This window comes from Corvus brachyrhynchos, unplaced genomic scaffold (genome assembly GCF_000691975.1).
Source record: "Corvus brachyrhynchos isolate BGI_N302 unplaced genomic scaffold, ASM69197v1 scaffold202, whole genome shotgun sequence".
NCBI classification, from domain to species: Eukaryota; Metazoa; Chordata; class Aves; order Passeriformes; family Corvidae; genus Corvus; species Corvus brachyrhynchos.
The window spans coordinates 7657175-7675319 of record NW_008238132.1 but is presented as its reverse complement, the minus strand read 5'-3'; the positions used below and the strand labels follow the sequence as shown (position 1 = coordinate 7675319).

At 38.8% G+C, this 18145-nt stretch overlaps 1 protein-coding gene across 1 annotated transcript in view; it reads right to left on the bottom strand.

The window, feature by feature from the left end:
• Nucleotides 1-203: 203 nt before the first annotated feature.
• The window catches only part of RNASEH2B (ribonuclease H2 subunit B), a 29818-nt gene continuing 11876 nt past the window's right edge, over nucleotides 204-18145 (bottom strand). Inside the window, exons 7-12 of the mRNA XM_017733665.1 lie at nucleotides 13204-13268; nucleotides 11894-11999; nucleotides 8777-8855; nucleotides 7997-8039; nucleotides 2900-2980; nucleotides 204-950 (exon numbers count right to left, since the gene is read on the bottom strand). Of these exons, the coding sequence (XP_017589154.1) occupies nucleotides 843-950; nucleotides 2900-2980; nucleotides 7997-8039; nucleotides 8777-8855; nucleotides 11894-11999; nucleotides 13204-13268 (482 nt within the window). The 3' untranslated portion in view covers nucleotides 204-842. The remainder of the gene's footprint in view (nucleotides 951-2899; nucleotides 2981-7996; nucleotides 8040-8776; nucleotides 8856-11893; nucleotides 12000-13203; nucleotides 13269-18145) is intronic.

Below are 18145 nucleotides of genomic sequence, written 5' to 3'. Positions count from 1 at the left end.
TCATAAGGACCTCTTGACCTTGGAACTAAACATAAAAATGCCCCTCTATTGCTGTGTGCTAAGAGATTTATCACAAAAGCCAAGGAGATGCCATAACTCTTTAAGGATTAAAATTTATTAATAGGAAAATACCAAAACCGCTTAAAAATGTGCTGAAACCCAACCTAACTCTTGAAGCATACAGTAAACACAGCAAGCACAAGTTTGTTACACAAAGCACTTTATTGCATTACATGTACATTCACTGCCACTGGTTTCCAGCATATTGAAAACAACACAAATCCCAATACAGACTGTATCTTTGCCTCGATAAAACGCCGCCAATGACAACGCTTACATCAGCACTTAATACTTGGGTCAAAATAAAAATGCAATGATGCCATCCTACTCTGGTGTAATACCGGGTAAAAAACTTCAGAAAGTCTAAAAAATAATGCTCCTTATCAATTAAAAAAAAAAAAAAAATCACCAAAGGTGGGCACATTTTCAGCCCAGAATAAAGTGTAATGGAGAAAACTCTGGTCAGCTTGACTAGGCTTGCTCTAGAAGGAGCAGCAGCACAGTATGGTACCCCGCTAAGCCTTACTTCTCAGCTCACCACACCATGTTATTGCAGCTGGGCCATCTTCCCAGTCCAGGATGGAATATCTGATATCATGGTGCTGCCTTGTCCCACTAAGGCTCAACAGCTCTGTGCCCTGCCAGCTCACAGACCTCTCCATCACACTCCACCATGTACCCAGACGTGCCCTGCATACACTATACTAACAAAAAACTCCAGGAGGCATCTTTAGCTTAACATAAAAATAACCACTGTATAAAATTCTTCCAAGAACAAGTTTTTATTTTGATGTTTTAGGTTTGGAGCTGAAGAAAGCAGAAATGGATTTCATTCCACTCTTATCAACTTTGGCCAGAGCCTTCTGTGCTGCAGACATCTTGGTGTTTGCCTGTGAGTGAAATGATAAACAGAAACAGTTAAACAGCATCTCCATAGGGGGGAAACAGATGCTACAACCTCCTAAATACAGAAGTCAAGCACTAAGTTGAATTGAGTTTTTAGTATACAGCCATAAAGATAATGCTATGCAGGCTTTGAATTGTAGGACAAAATCGTTAAAGAACAAATTTGAGATTATTCAAACTGAAGAATACTTGTTGTGAATTACTTCACCTTAGACAAAGACAGAAAACCAACGACAAGGACATGGACGTGAAACATCTTTCCTTTCTGCACAATGAGGTATCCCAAATCAAACGTTTACTTTGGGATAATCCCTGAGTGTACATTAAGAGGAATAATGCATACAACAGAGCAGATGCATTCTGTACCCTCCGACTCAATCTCATGATTATGCTGTCAGCAGGCTGAATTACAGACTTGCATTACAGATGATGAATAATTCACACTGATTTACTATCAAAGACTCTATGCACAGTGAAATCAAGGGAAAAGAGATGGAAGAACAAGGAATGAAGAAGGTAACTAACATTTGCAAAGCACTTTTGAGGCCACTGGGACAACTTCCCAGACTCCTACACCTAAAACACATTTTATGAACCACATTTTATAGAGCCGACCTCTTTTCTTTCTTGTATTTTATAGCGTTACGTTTTAAATCTCTAGCTGGTTTCCCTATTAAGAAGACTTTGCATTGACCTTTCTTTATGATAATCCTCAGTCTGCAGGACTTCACAATAACAGTACTTGGGATCAGCTAGATGGTTATGGATAGGATGGAGATAGACAACAACAGTATGATTGTCTGTGTTACTCTACAAACAAAACCACTGCCAAAGGATTTTAAAAAGAGCAGTATACTGTACAGAGTCCAAGGGCTATCTTTTCTTTCCCATATTCTCTCATCAATGTGCTTCATTATTTCAGAAGTAAATCATATTTAATGTTAAAATGAATTATCTCTCTTCAGTTTATTTCTATCCTTATGCTAAGTTCAAAAGCTATACTATATAATGTGGAGTGGGGGAAACATGCATATTTTAAACTATTTATCACCTTCACTTAGGGGGCAATCCTCTTACTTCAAAACTAGAATGTGCACTGAGTACAAAAAAATCTGGGGTTTTGGGGGGAGGAAGGAATGCATCTGTCACCAGCTGCTTCTCTTTGCAAAGGGATAACGAGTAGTCAGCATTAGACTGAAGGTCACAAGACCAGCACAGAGGGCCTTTTCGGTTCCCCACGGATTGGAGGAAGATTCATTTTCTTTCAATGTTCAGAGAAATAAGCCAGTACAAGCCTCACAGCTTTGGCACACACAGAGAGGATCTATTTCTTTTCACATCTCTGTTGCTCTCCTAGGAATAGTACAGTGGCAGGCACTGCTGGACTCAGATTTGGACTGGCCTCCAAACATGCGTTGGAGCTGGCAATCAGTAAGTTCTGTGTTGATTTAACTTCATTAAGTTGACATAAGTAAGTGCACAAGCAATATTTCTAGGTAAAAATAAAGCATGTCCTAGCATCCCTTGGAATTTAAGTAAATGCTGCCATCCTCGTTTCTTTTTCAAGTAACTGAAATTTAACAGTTGCTATCACTAAGCCATAGGATTTCTCATTTAAAGATCTCAAAGAGCTTTACAAACATTAGCTGAGCACCTTAACACGTGTGTCTGAGTCTGCGAGGCTCACTGGAATGTTCACTGGTCAAATATAGCCCAGCAGAAATAGCACAAAACAGTTAAGAATAGGAAATTAAAATTGTCAAAGTCATATTAAATCTGAATGAAAAGTTCAAAGAGATATAACTACAGACGTCAGACAATTTTGTATTTAGTTTTGTGATGTGTTTTGAAGGGGAAAGTTAAGCACTCTGTGCTAATAATTGCTATTAATCTACGCTTTCGCAAAACGTGTATGAATGCAAGACTTGCTTACCTTTTTGGTTTTCAGATTGTCACTGTTAAATTTAGTATAGTCTTCTTCTGGTTCCACAGGGACATCTGACCATTTCCTTTTCTGAAATGTTAGAGTGAGGAAGTTGCTCTGTCAACCACTTTTATGATGTACACACATGGAAGTTCAAAGCTTTGGCTTTAAAACGTAACCATAGCACCAAAACAGGACTGGCAGTCAACTGAAGAATCAGCAGCAAGAGTGGAAGATTTCTGTCTGCAGTCGTCTTCTTTACATGTGAATATTTACCATCTTTACAGCATTCAGAAGAGACCATTCAGTGTCATGGGAAGCATTTTCTTCCCAGCCTTCTAAAGAATGACTGTTAGAAATCAGCCATGATTGGGACTTTGGTATCAGTCTATTTAGAGAACTTTCTGGAGCAGCTGTTGGAAGTTAGTGCCTAACAGTCAAGGAGCTGTGGTGCTCATGATCTCATGGACCTGCGCAGCAACTCCAGTGTTGTAGCTATCTGCCAACACAAGTGGATCATCATCCACTCTGTTGTCTGTTTGTTCACAGCCTTTAGAATTAATTAGCTTCTACAAGCTGGCAACAGTGAAACACTGCCATAGCTCCACTGACTTGATTCATCACTTGAATCCAACAGTATATTAAGAAGTTTGATTCTGCATGTGCTGTGTGCCTTCTAACTTCAGAAATAATACAAGTGAACAGTTCTCGGCACTTCATATGATCAGGCCGTAAAAATGAATATTTCTTTCCATAAACTGTGAGCATGTGTTTAGTTTAAAGGTGAAAACTTTCTGGTATGTTTCCAAAAGTGAAAAAAAAAGTATGTAGTATTTTACAACACTGTATTTTTATTATTATTATATATCTGATATTACTACCCTGTCCTTAATATCCTGTGAAATCTAGACTGTGGCCTTCCCAGCTTTTGTGCCAAGGAGAGTGATTTTGCAAGCAACTTGGATGGTACCACACATTTTAAGATCCTGTTTTATTCATTTTGTTTATGGTGCTTGTGATATCTCTCTCTCTCCCGCTCCCTCTCTCTCTTTGGCACACAAGCCAGGTCTGCAGCTTAGATTTCTCAGCTCTTGGAACCACATCCAACTGCAGCCTTTTCTTTTGATTTCAATGGAATCTGGATCAGCCTCTTTAGGAGGCTGTTTACTGTGCTGTGATTACATTTTCAAATGACAATCTAATGAAAAATTACTTTTCTTCTCTTTTTGGAGTCTGATAAACAAGTTTTTAAAACTTACAACAAAAATGTTTGCATTTCAGCAAAACATTTGCTGTTTAGTTGTAGCAAAGCCTACATACTCTTTGTAAATGTCTCTCATCATCTGCCAATGGCCAGACTCCCTGTGCTGACAAACCGGACAGTGCGATGATTACAACACAAGATCAATGGCTTACAATTAATACAAAGAACATGCAATTTTGATTTAATCATCAAGTCACAAAGTCCAGGCCATACCCAGTTTGCTCTTGTTCAAGAAAAGAATGTGTAGTTGTTTTTCTGCTAATCACTGAAGTTTCTACATCTCTCCTCCCTTCAGAGTTTAACATAATTTCCAAACATGCAATTACTTTTCCGAAATAGGAAATACATGTCAGAACCTTCTTACTTGCAATAACCATATATTATGTCTGTTAATACACCTTGCCCTCATGAAGAGAAATGTCAACACAAGTGATTAAAAATGGCCTGAAGGAGACTAGAAGTTTCCGTGTATAAGCCTACCTTGCTCCTCTGAGATTGTGAAATAAAGGAATGTTTTAATCTCTGAAGTTGCAAAGACTTAAATACAGAAACATCATACACACCCTGGTCAGTGCTCTAGAAATTAATCAGATCCTCAGCAAGATCTCACTGCCCAACAACTGAACAGTTCTAGGCCTCATTTCCTCTGTAACCAAACTGCTGAAATAAAACTGTTTTTAAAAATAGATTCTCAGAACTATCCCAACTGTATAAAAGCTATTCGTACACAATATGGAATGTACATCACATGCAGTTTAATACAGTTGTTTTAACATGGCTATATAGCTAATGACTATCAGTTGGCTCCTGATGTGTGCTTAATATTTCTTACAATGCATAAAGATAATTCTTAACTGAATCAAAGGGCCAAGTAACTCTGCAGCCAGAACAACTGTCCAGCCACATGGAAATAACATATCTGTGGATATCCATTGGAGAACAAATGCTATTAATAACAGTAGGGCTCAATTATTCCTCTATGTGCTAGCTGACATGCTGCTAAACAGAACAGTCAGTGAATCAGCCAGAAAGGAGGTTATTTTAGACTGTTTCGGTAAGTAGCAGGGACATTGCAGGAAAGGCCAGTGTGGTACGTAATCTCCTTTCAGTAGACATACGGTGCCTCAGTTTAAATTAAATGGAAAGGATAATCGAAAGAGGGGTTATTGGTTCTAGGGGGACAAACTTTGCAAACCACATGCCTTACTTGTCTAAGGCAAAGCAAAGGGACTTGATGTGTGAGGAAGATGCTTGGAAGGTAAAAGACAGAAGTAGTGATTTTGGATCCTTTACTTCAAACAGGGTGAAAAATCTTGGAGGGAAAGCTTCTCAGACTAAGCAGTATAAATGCGGCTCCTGGCTCACACAGATGCACGCATATTCCACCACCCACCCCCATCTCCCAAAAAATCCAACTGACACTATGTGTAAGCAGAATTCTGCAATGGATGGGGAAAAAAAAAGACTGGGGGAAAAATAGATATTAAAAAAAAAGATCAGTTTAGGAGTCAGGTAATACTGGGATTAAGTAAGAGCTGCCAAAAAGTCAAGCTGAGTTAAGACCTTGGAAAGGAAATTAAAACAAACAGTACAAGGTTGTTTAGCCACAGAGGCAAAAAGGGAATTTAAAAAAGAGAAAGTGAAGCTGCTATACTGTAAGGATTGGATAGATATTAAAGTTAACCTATGTGTGGACCCAAAATGGATGAACTCCTTTGCCTCCGTAAATCATTTTCAATAAAAATGATGAAGTTAAGCACAGGGGCAGAAGAGAGGACAAAAATCACTCTATTCAAGATAGAAGTAAAACTCAATATGCTGACCCAGCTGGAAGACCTCATCAGAAATCACAAGATGAGAGGCAGAATCTGGCATATGTTCTATCAGGCAGGGACCATATTAGTGCAGAATAGCCAAGGACCCATCTCTAATGTAAGAAGGAAGAAAAAGTCATAGTAGGACTCAGGAGAACAGGGTGGGAAAAAAAGTGAAAGAAGGAAGAATAATTAAAGAGTAAATGAAACACAGAATCATAGCGTGATTCGGGTTCAAAGGGACCGTAAAGATCATGTAGTTCCAACCCTCCTGCCATGGGCAGGAATATCTTCCACTAGACCAGGTGGCTCAGAGCCCCATCCATTCACCCGGCCTTGAATGCTCCCAGCGATGGGGAGTTCACAACATCTCTGGTCAACCTGTTCAGTGCCTCACCACCCTCACATCTAATTTAAACCTACCCTCTCTTTCAGCTTAAGGCCATTGTCCCTTGTCCTGTCACTACATGCCCTCGTAAAAAGCTTCTCACCAGCTCTCCTGTAGCCCCCTTTAGATACCGGTCTTCCTGGAGCCTTCTCCAGGCTGAACAATCCCAACTCTCTCAGCCTGTCTCAGCCTGAAAACTAAACACAGGTAATGCCCACTAACTTCTCTTTATTTTCTCAAATATAACACATTTTCTGGTGACAGAATGTGAAGGACTGCCAGAGGACTTGACATGGTGCCACTTAAGCAGCTGAAATTACAGAAAACAAATACTGCATAAGTATTTTAAGGTAGGTGAGAAACTGGGAAAAAGGGAAACAAAGGCAAATAATGCAGAAAGGGATTGGATCAGATGGAGTTTACTAGTTAATTGCTAATTGAAGATAATAATAGAATGCTAACATTTGCTGAATGTACACCACTGAGTAGCATTATGAATACCTAAACACTTTTTAACGCTGTGAAAAAAAGCCAGGGAACCTTCAAGACTGGAAATATTAAAACCAGATTAAATGTAAAGAAGAAGTAAAAGGTCATGTACACAGCAACTGACTGCATGAATTTCTTGTAAATCTGAGAGCTGATCAACTAAAAACTGCAGTGGGAAAAAAAAAACCCCAACTGTGTGTCTTAACTATTCACAGCATGACAGAGAGCTATCTGGTACATCACACATCAAGAGAGGCAATTGGGATTCTAGTCTGTAATGGGACAAAGTATTTCCAGTTAAGACAAGAAGGGAAGAATGCCATCATATTGTATGAGTAAAGGTTTTATCAGAAATAATTACACACTTTTCTGGTCACCTGCTTTGAAACAATTGAATTCAACTTGGAATAGGTGTAAAGAAATGTTTCTAGAATGAGGGAATGGAGAACCCATCTTACTCAACCAAGTTGGCTTCTCAAAATGAAAACGCAAAGCATATATGTTTTCCCTTTACACATTGAAAGAACTAATGTTAGGGAGAAAAGAGAAAAGAGCCATTTCAATTTGAAAAAACAATGATAAAGTTAGCACAAAAGGGCAGGGGAATAAATTGGCCATGAATAAATTCAAGGTAGAATTTACAGAAAGGTTTCTGAGCATCAGAGGAATGAGGTTATAAAACACTCTTCCAGGAGAAGTAATGGAAATAAAAAAATCCTAATGAGACTTACAGTGAAGAATGGTCAGTGTATGAGAGATTATCCAACATGGTTGTCTGGGAATCCATGACCCAGGAGGTCCCTTTCAGGGTCCTCATAAATTATATATGAAAGAAAACCTATGAGGTCATATTGTCCCATCAACCTCAATAAAACTAAATAAGCAAAACATGTATGAAAAGACTGTTGACCAAACCCATAAAATATGCCTCTCTCTTGCCCTCCCCTTTTTTGAAAAGGAAAACCAACCAAAATATTCCTTATTAAAAAATATGAGTTACCTGCTAAATTTCTTGTGTTGTTTTAGACTGGCTTTTCACAAGGCCACCTTACTTATTGTACCCAGTGCTTGGTCTGGTCCAATTTCAATAATAATTCAGAAAAATTAACTTACAACACAATGTATCTATCAATATCTTAATGTTCTCCTACCTTCAGTGGTGGCTCTGGTGCTGGGCTTCTAAGTTCTGTGAGGCTGCAGAACAAAAGATTTTAAAATATAAATTAAGACAGATTAATTGCATGGTTATCAGCTGTTCACATGTGGCAAGCACTCACAAAAAAAAGCAGCTCATGGACTCTGTATTTCTGATTTACGAATCTGTTCAGCTATGGGGCTTCAACTTTTCCAAAGGCCACTATAACAGAAGCCTTTGAACAGAACTGAACTGATAAGGAGGTGCAGAGTCCCAGTGATGCTCCAAGCCAAGTCTGCTGCTGGCAGGGAACACCAGGATGAGGATGTTGGCTTACCTTCCAGATTTGAATATAAACTAACACAGGTTAGATAAGTAAAGTCAAACCCAAGCAGCACTGAGTGAGTAGGGGAAAAGAAAGAGGACTGGGGATGAGGACTCTACTCCTGGCTCTGCTGTTTGTGCTTGACAATTCTGGACAAACTAGTTTTTTGGATTTTCTTCCCACTTGCTTTAAAAGAGGATATATCACTCAGGGTTTCATCATGCAACAGTGATAACAGACATATCTGACTTTAATATTACATCTCCCCCAGCTCACAGTCCTTAACACCATAGGAAAACCAGAAAGACATAACCTACATTTGAAAAAATCACATTTGAAGTGTCGCAAATATAATCTCATTGCGTCATTCACTGCAACCTTGATGAACAAATCTCAGTATTCAACAGAAATGACTGAATGGACATTAATGCATGACATGTATAGCTATAAGCTAGCTGGAACAATACTTACCCCAAGTATTTTAACAACTCCTTACTCAGATCTTCAGGAATATACTCTGATATTAACCCATGGGCATACCGTACATAGTCTTCAGGAAGAGGTCAGGGAGTGGGAAGAAGAAAAAGAACGTTCATGTTACATAGTCATGTTGCTTTAGCCATGTTGCATGTGCTACCATGAAGCATAAGGTTGAATCAATAGTAACAGACTTCTAATGGATACACTGTGATGCTTCTCTGTGTTGAGTAGTTTATGTTATATGACACTTGTAGGTTTATTTAAAAAGTGAAGACTTACTACACTCACTTTGTCAGCACATGTTATTAATATCTGCTGCATGTACTTTACAAAAGCTGTTCACTTTCTGAGAGTACTAGATATCATGTATTTTTCCAAAGAAATTAAATTTTAAGAACCTGCAAAAGTAAAAAGCTGACTCAACAGAACATGCAATCATTAATTTTAAAGCATCTGGATCTCACAATTATTTGGCAAGGGATTCAGTACTAAAGAACATTTTCTGGCTTCAACTGAAAACAATTAGATGAGACAATGAGTCTATTTCAAAGTCTTGTACTTAATTTTCAGTACTTTATAGAAAATGCCAAGGCCTATCTAAACATCACTGGCAAGACAGGATAATTATCTGTGGAAATATGAACTACTAGAAGCTGTTTTCAGTACAGGGCACTCCTGCTATAAATGTTTTTCTGAGAGACTGAGGAAAAAAAGTGACCCTTTTATAACATGAAGTCCTAAACCAGATCTTTTCCGGTCACGTTCTACACAAGCACTTACTGATCGTGGGCTGGACTTTTTAAACTTGCTCTTGTTGAGGCTGCCAGGGAGTAACTGCACCCATGCACAGGAAGCATTTGCTAGACAGACATTAAGTTAAAATCTCACCTCTGAATTCCAACTCCAATAGGCCAGTTTATCTGCTCATATACCTACAAACACTTAAGAGAGTTCAGAAGCAAATGGTATACCAACCTTAAGTTGGCAAAGAACTATTTCTTTAGTGCCAGAGATAAATTTCTCCCTTTTTTTCTCCATTTTCTTTTTTTAACCTAAAAAGCCCAATGCGAACTGGCATTGAAGAAGAAAGCATTAAAAACCTGACAGCAGCATATGCATTTCAACTATATTGATAATAAATTCTTGCTATCACCTATCTGCACTTCTCCTTCTTTCATGGCCTAAATTCATCATGGATTTGCACCCTCTAAGCCCACTTTAGGCTCAGGAGAGAACAAGAAATAATTGCAACCCAAGACAATTTCACCTCAGTACTTAGTATGTCCAATTTATTGCTTAAGAAAAATATTCCCATAATTTCACTCTTTTCATTGTGACACTGAATGGTGAGTCTAAGTCAACTGCTATTATTTCATACTAAATACAAAATCCATTCCTTTTGCATTTCTGACTCGAAGCAATCTTCACTGACTTCATTTACAAATTTGAAAATACCACTATTTGCCTCCTAGGGAGTCTGTGTTCTCACCCTAGCCTAGCTTTGTTATTAACCTTTTGTCAAACATCAGGCATGCTTGCACACCTCCCTTCTTTGTCTTCTGAATGAAATATTCAAGTCTCATATGATAAACCTCCCCAACTTCCGTATTTGCTCTCATTATATCCTCCCCTAATTTTGCCCTACAACATTTGTAGATGCTAACTACATATACCCACCTATTTTTAAGGTACTGAAATTTCATAATAACCCCTATGAAAGCAATTCTCCACAGAAATAAATTACACTGTCACAGCAATGAAAGGATCAGACAAGAAAATGAGCCTTATTAGAAGTAAGTGTTGAGTAATGTCCATATGACTTCCTGTCATTCACCCTGCCACATACAGTGGGACTACCTCCAAAACTCACCTGCTTTCAACCACAGTATTCCCAATTTCAATGTTGCTCTCTTATATATGAAAACCCAAGGTTTTTAAAAAGACTATTATTACCATGTCACTATAAATAAAGAGAAAGATGGAGAAAAACCACTACAGATGAAACATTTAATTACAAATTTCATAGAAAAAGTATTTAAGCACAGTCAGGATGGTTGTTGCCAGGACACTTTCCCCTTTTTTAAAAAAACAGGGGTTGGGAAAAAGATTAAAAGCTACTGTGAAGTTAAAGTCACAAGTTTTGCAACTTTGTCTCTTTTTAAAAACCGTATATTACATCTCTTTCTATAAAACTATTTGCCTCTTAAATCTCATTTATGTTGTTTCCTTTGATATCAGTACTTGGTAGCTCATTTTCCACTTTGTCAGCAAGCTGCTTTGTTTCTCCTTAATTTTCAACAGCATGAAGACTTCTGAATGTCTTTGGAACAAGAAACAATTTGCTTTGGTTCATCTTGCTCTAAACTTTTCTTAATTTTCATTAACATTTGAAGATTTTATTCTGAGTCCATGTTCAGGTTTCTCTACAAAATTTGGTACCAGTAACATTCAGGACATTGCCCTCCTCAGCAAAATGGTGAACAGAAGCAAACAGGATCACACCAGACTTTTTGGTAACAGCATTGTTACAATTTAGTACACATATTACTAAAATTTTGCCCTTAATAATTACAGATTTGTGTATTCTATGCATTTGTTGCCTAAAGTAATGTTTGGACCAGGAGCTTTTTCTCTGTGATTATGACTTCCTAAGATCCCTTCACCATTTTGAAGAATTCTGTGAATGCTAATATGCTAATATTCCATGCATCCCAGTAAAAATAATAATAACAAGACGCACATTCTAATACAGAGAGACTTACTGGGTGGGAACTCATAAATATGTGTCCTATTATTTAAGACAGTCTCAATTCAGCAAAGCACTTCAGCATATATTTCACTGAGAAAAACATTTTCTCCTTGAACTGTGGAGAAGTTAAGAGAACCCCAGCTGAGACCTACTGTTAATTACAATGTCATCTGATGAAGATACCAAAGAATATGGAAAAGCCAAAGCACACAGTCACAACTTACATGGAATTTTCTGTACAAGGAATAAATTTACTGCAAAGGCCAATTTCAATATAGTTTAGTTTCTAATCATGTGTTTTATCTCAACTTATGTGACTTCACAAAAATGGAATTCATTACCATGTTTAGTTTTCTTACCTTCCTGAGTGTCTGTGATCTGTTTACTGTTGATAAATGTACTTGCAAGCACCCTTTCACCTACTGATATACTGTTGCTTTTAAGTGCTTTCACTGTTTGATTAACCTACAGAAAACCAAAGAATGAAATGTCTGTATCAGTATTGTTATGCACATGCTAATGCAGTGACAAAGCTCTTGTAATTTTGTTTCAAGCATATAAAACACTCAAGTTATGGACTGTGGTGAAATTTAATATACATTTGTAATGACTAGCATATGAGCTCAAAACACTCAAAGAAACTAGCATGTCTTTGAACATGTTGCCTTGGAAACACAGAACCACTTTTGCAGCACCCTAAGATGAGCTGAGCTACTCAGATCCAACAATCATGATTATACAGGTGAGAAATACACCTGCTCAGAGAACGCCTGAGCTCAGGAAGATGGCAAAGGCAGTCCTGGTGGAAATCAAAGATTAAGGACTTTAAAGGGCACTGCTGCACTGGATCCAACAGAGAGAGAACTGTCAGAAGCAGGTATTTTCAACAACACAAACAGGTACCTGTTCACATGTATATATTCAGGTAATCATTGCAAAATAGATATTTCCCATCCCTCATCACTGTGGAAAGTAGACCAGATTTTGTGCTTGTATTGATCAATTTAAATGACAAGGCCTTCTCATCATGTGATGCATACCATCTTTTTCTACAGAGTGCCATCATATTAAGGGCACATGTGCATGAGTAAAATGAAATTCACCTTCTTTATACCAAAACAAAGACCCCATCAAGCTTAGCTTTAACACTAGTTTACTTCTGGCATACTGTACAGACCTCTTGAACAGCATGATTGGATCAGGATAATAGCAACCAAACTAGGACCATTCTGAGTGAACTCTGCCAAACCTTCAGGAAACACATTTGGAGCACAAAACCAAGGCAGTTCCGTCCAGCTTCAAAGCATGGCAGAATTTAAAAGCTCTAACAATCAAAACTCTCCTCTAGCCCATCTAGGAAAGGGACAAAGCAAAAGGCAAGCCCCTCACCTTATGCAAAGCCTACAGCAATAAGCTGACAACTTCCTCTTCCTACCCACATCCCTTTCATGGCCAGTCCCATCAAAAAGAGAAATGCAACAAGCTTTTAATATCTCTAACACCTTATCACATTCCCAAGCGCAGCAACTTTACTGTGATGTCTGTCCTTCTTGGACAGGACATGTACCTTGAACCTTCGCACATGGCTGAAATGCAAATATGGACAAGCTAATAAGCATTTCCATTTTAAACATATAGCAATTTTTAAAGCAAAAGAGAAACACAATACCTTTTTCTTTAACCACTTCAGTGTCTTCTCTTGGCTGTATTTGTGGAATTTCTGACTGCCAATCTCTGAGAAAAAACAAGCAAGGGGAAAAAGTCGTGTCTAGTTTGGATTCCATTTTCAATATATTTAAAATCTTTTAACTTGTAGATACAATATAAAAGTTAATTTGCGTTTTGTACATGTTTGATATCAGGGCAGTAAGTCTCAAAAATACTGGAAACAAAAAAATAAACAGACTGAGCTGATATGAACAGGTCTGAACAATATGACAGTTCTTTAATGAGGACCTAATCCAGCAAAGCATGTATTTTATTTATGTGTAATCTTGGGCTGCCTGAATTCACTAAGACTCTTCTGAAACCCTTGTACTTTCACTTCACCTTCACTGTCCTGTGTCACCAGACAGGTGATTTTAACTACATAGTTCACAACACAAAATGTTGGTTCCACAATTTTCTTTTTTTTTTTTCTTTTAACAACATATTATCTTAAATCTCTATGTGCTGAATCCCAGCACCTAGTAAGGGGCCAAGACAGGGAGTTGGTTACTGAAGCTAAACCATCCACCTCTTCAATAAACTCTTTCCCTATCAGTTCTTCTTTCTCATGTCAAGAGTGACTAAAGCAGAATTTTTACTTCTATCCACCTTTTACATAATTCAATGTAATGTTAAAAGAAAATACGGAATTCAAAATAGCGAAACACACTCCTTGTGGGAGGAAGTACATGATTCACTCATGATTTATGGAGCAACACAAATTAACTCAATGATGTAAGAATTTCAGAGAGTGCTTCCCCTGCGATAACGAGGGTATCATGAACACTTGCTATTCACAGGTGATCAGCTATCTGGAGATACGTGGGTTCAAAACACTCAGGCAAAAGAGAGAAAATTACAAAGGCTCGGGGAAATTTCAGTATAAAAATTCAGAATTAACTCGCAGAAAGCTACATTTGGGAGATGGAATGAGATGCCTAATAAGATTTCACAGGAGATTTTGGAGCGTGCTGCTTCAGTCTTTTTCTTTAACAGGTATTTCAGTAAGTTTTAATCTCCTCTATACCATTACCATGAATACCTACATCTGTTTCATGTCATTTACTGATACAGTGTCATATTCCAACAGTCATTTCATGGATTTTCCTTCTCCCTGGCAAACAACAACATATTATTTATGATTCCTTCAGCATTTCCTTCTTTGGAGTTTATCTTGGCTCCTTCAAATTGCACACAAATAGTGAACTATTATGTGCTCTTTCTGTATGCATGGCAGGGGGTATGGAGAGGTTGAGGAAAGCTATCTGCAAGATAAAAGTTTAAATCTGTCTCAACAGTTGGACAACAGCAAAATACAAAAATTCGTCAGAGCAAAAATGAAAAATACACTAATACACATTTTGCTGTATGATGAGTTGCAGGTAAAGTAATTAGCTGTGGCTTTGTTGGCTGCAGCCCTCAGGACTTAGAAGTCTTTAAATGGCTCTGAAAATGAAAGAAAAGAAGCAGAAAATGGAGAAACGGTCTGGATACTTGAACCTGCTTCTCAATGGGCTAACAGAGTTTGGGTTCAAGTACAGTGAGTACAATTCATGGATTCCTCTCTTATCTAAGAAAGTTCGAGGAAGAGACATCCTCCGGGCACCATTCCCCAACCCATGCTGAAAAGTAATTCTGGCCTGGATTCCCAGGCAGACTCCCCCACAACAGCATGATTCAGAGTGACTCAGTTAGGGAAAGGAAACATAGAACTGTGAAGCCGTTTTCATTAAAACATGTGAAAAATAATTACACTGAACTCTTCAGAGATCACTTTGTTTGAAAATATTTTGTGTGCTTGACAGTTTTGACTATTAAACTCTAGAAACTGACAATATTTGAGACCTCTGAAGAATTAAACTGAGTTAAGAAAGTCACAAACTGCTGACAAAAGGATTCAATATTGGAACGTGGATTTAACATGTGATGCACATTTGATATTGGTGAGAGTTAGTGACTACGTTTGATAATATGAGTGTATATTGGAAAGCCTTTTGTTCCCTAATGTGTCTGGTGCCTATAAAACTGGTCTGAGACATCTGGAAAGATTGGGTTTGAGAAATACAGATGGAATATAAGTGGTTCTACAATTAAATAATATGTTCAGTGATCGGGTAATCGCTATGTAGACTTGGAAGTTTCCCTGATGTATTGTTGAGCAAACTGCCTAAAGCACATTTTAAAATCTATTTCTTCAGTGTTTTCCATAACTCTGAAACTTACATGGCCCCTTTTTTTCCTTCCTTCTGGGAATACAAGCTTGGCAATATTATTTAGTTATTCTAATCAGGTAAGTTTTCTTGGCTCTTCATGTTAATCACATCAGACAAGATCACAGTGCAGCTTTTGCCTTGCAAAATGAAACAAAGAGTAACACTCTAGAACTGGAATGCATAACCCTTTCCTAAACCATCTCTACTGTACTTTCAATCCAATGTCGAAATTTATTAGCAAACAACCTGCCTCACCCAGACTTAGTGAGCTGCAATGCACCCTTTCCACAACTACTAAAGCAAGTAATTCAGAATTTAATTCAGCTAAATGAATTTTCAGTGCCCTTCAAGAATGAGGCCAGGGAAGGTGGATTTTCTGCTAATTCAGTAAGTGTAAACTGTGAGTGCTCTGGGGTAAGAATTTGTTGGACAGATGTTAAATGTCTTAAGACTGAATGAAGAGTGAAATAATTATGTTGTTAGGTTCTGTCAAGCAGAACAGAGCTGCAGAAGCTTTAACACAACTGATACTTCTTGCCCTAATGCTCTACTCCTTAAACGAAAAAGGCTACAAAGTGGACAACAGGTCTTAAGAGCGAGAAAAGAGTGAGTACCTTAAGTCATAATGCTGGTATTTTTTACAGGCAATAAAAGACATGAGAATATGAAACACATAGAAGTGGATTAAACAGAAAGGTGATGTGTGCATGACAGGCAAGCAAGTGCCAATGGTTTTGTTGCATAACACTACTCTTGGTGTTCTAAAAAAAGAAAGAAATCCTAAGAACAACCCTCGCTGTTACTTTGAACCCAATCCAAACCTGAACAAGAAAAAAGTAGCATGTACATGCAGGTACATGCCTGGGAAAATCCAAGAATATCACATAAAGCTGATGTGCGTGTGTGTGTACAGCTTTTATGACAAAAGCATTGTTCACCTCACATTTCAAAGCAAAACCCAGCAAGTGAACACAACTTCCTTAACAGCTAATATAATCTGTTGGCAAAATGACACAAACTTAGAGGTGTACTTAATACATTACTGAAAGTGAAAAAAAAACAAGCAGTAAAGCATCTTCACTACTGTCTAACAGAATACAGTTTATGGGAGGATGCTCCAACAGGTAACAACTGCAAACACAGTATCAGAATGGATACAGAAGTTAGACAAAGACACAAGCTATTGTCCATAGCAAATACTTTTTTCTAAAGTTTTGTTTTGGGAGCATAGATACTGCCCAAAGGCTGAACTGTTGTTTGGAGGAAGTGCCCCTTCAAAAAAATAAACCTAAGTTCCTGTGCAGACTTAGGTTTGACAGCCAAAAGGATGTGGCACCGTATTTCACCTTCTCAGAAGGGTGACCAACCTGGCCTCCATTATGACAATGTGATCCACTTAGTGTATGAGGGGAAGACTGTGGATGTTGTCTATCTGGACTTCTGAAAAGCATCTGACACTGTCTCCCACAGCAGTGTCCTACAGAAACTGGCTGCTCATGGCTTGGACAGGTGCACTCCTCACTGGGTAAAAACCTGTCTGAATGGCCAGGCCCAGAGAGGGGGGATGAAAGCAGTTACATTCAGTTGGCAGCTGGTCACTAGTGGTGACCCCAGGGCCAATTCTTTATCTAGTATCTTTACCAATGATCTGTATGGGGGGGATTGAGTGCACCCTCGGTCAGTTCACAGATGACAGCAAATTGGGCAGGAGTGTTGATCTGCTGCAGGGTAGGAAGGCTCTGCAGAGGGATCTGGACAGCTTGGATTGATGGGCTGAGACCAATGGCATGAGGTTCAACAAGGCCTAATTCCAGGTCCTGCACTTGGGTCAACAAACCTCTGCAGAACTATAGGCTGGGGACAGAATGGCTGGAAAGCTGCTCAGTAGAAAAGGACCTGGGGATGCTGGTTGATGAGGCAGAGTGTGCCCAGATGGCCGAGAAGGCCAATGGCATCCTGGCCTGTACCAGCAATAGTGTGGCCAGCAGGAGCAGGGCAGTGATTGTGCCCCTGTACTTGGCACTGGTGAGGCCACACCTCAAATCCTGTGTCCAGTTCTGGACCCCTCACCACAAGAAGGACATTGAGGTGCTGGAGCAAGTCCAGAGAAGGGCAGTGGAGCTGGTGAAGGGTCTAGAGCACAAGTCTGATGAGGAGCAGGTGAAGGAGCTGGGGGTGTTTACTCCCAGTGAAGCTCAGGGGGGGACCATATTACTCTCCACACCTACCAGAAAGGAGGTTGCAGTGAAGTGGGGGTCGGTCTCTTCTGCCAAGTCTCAAGTGAAAGGACAAAAGGAAACGGCCTGAAGTTGCACCAGGGGCTGTTCACATTAAATATTAGAAAAATTTGTTCCACTGAAAGGGTGGTCAGGCCTTGGAATAAAGTGACCAGGTCAGTGGTGGAATCACAGTCTCTGGAAGCGTTCAAGAGGAGTCTGGATGTGGCACTTGGAAATATGGTTTAGGAGTGATTATGGCAGTGCTAGGTTGACACTTGGACTAGATCATCTTGAAGGCTTCTTCTAACCTTGATGATTCTGTGATTCTGTACACAGAAGTTTAATATATCTTCTCTCACCCTGGCTACTTATCCAGTGTTAGACAAGTTGCAGGGCACAGCAATTGCCTGAAAGCTTAAAAATACTTTTTAATGGAAATACTTATCACTTCATGAGAAGGAAAAAGGGGTTT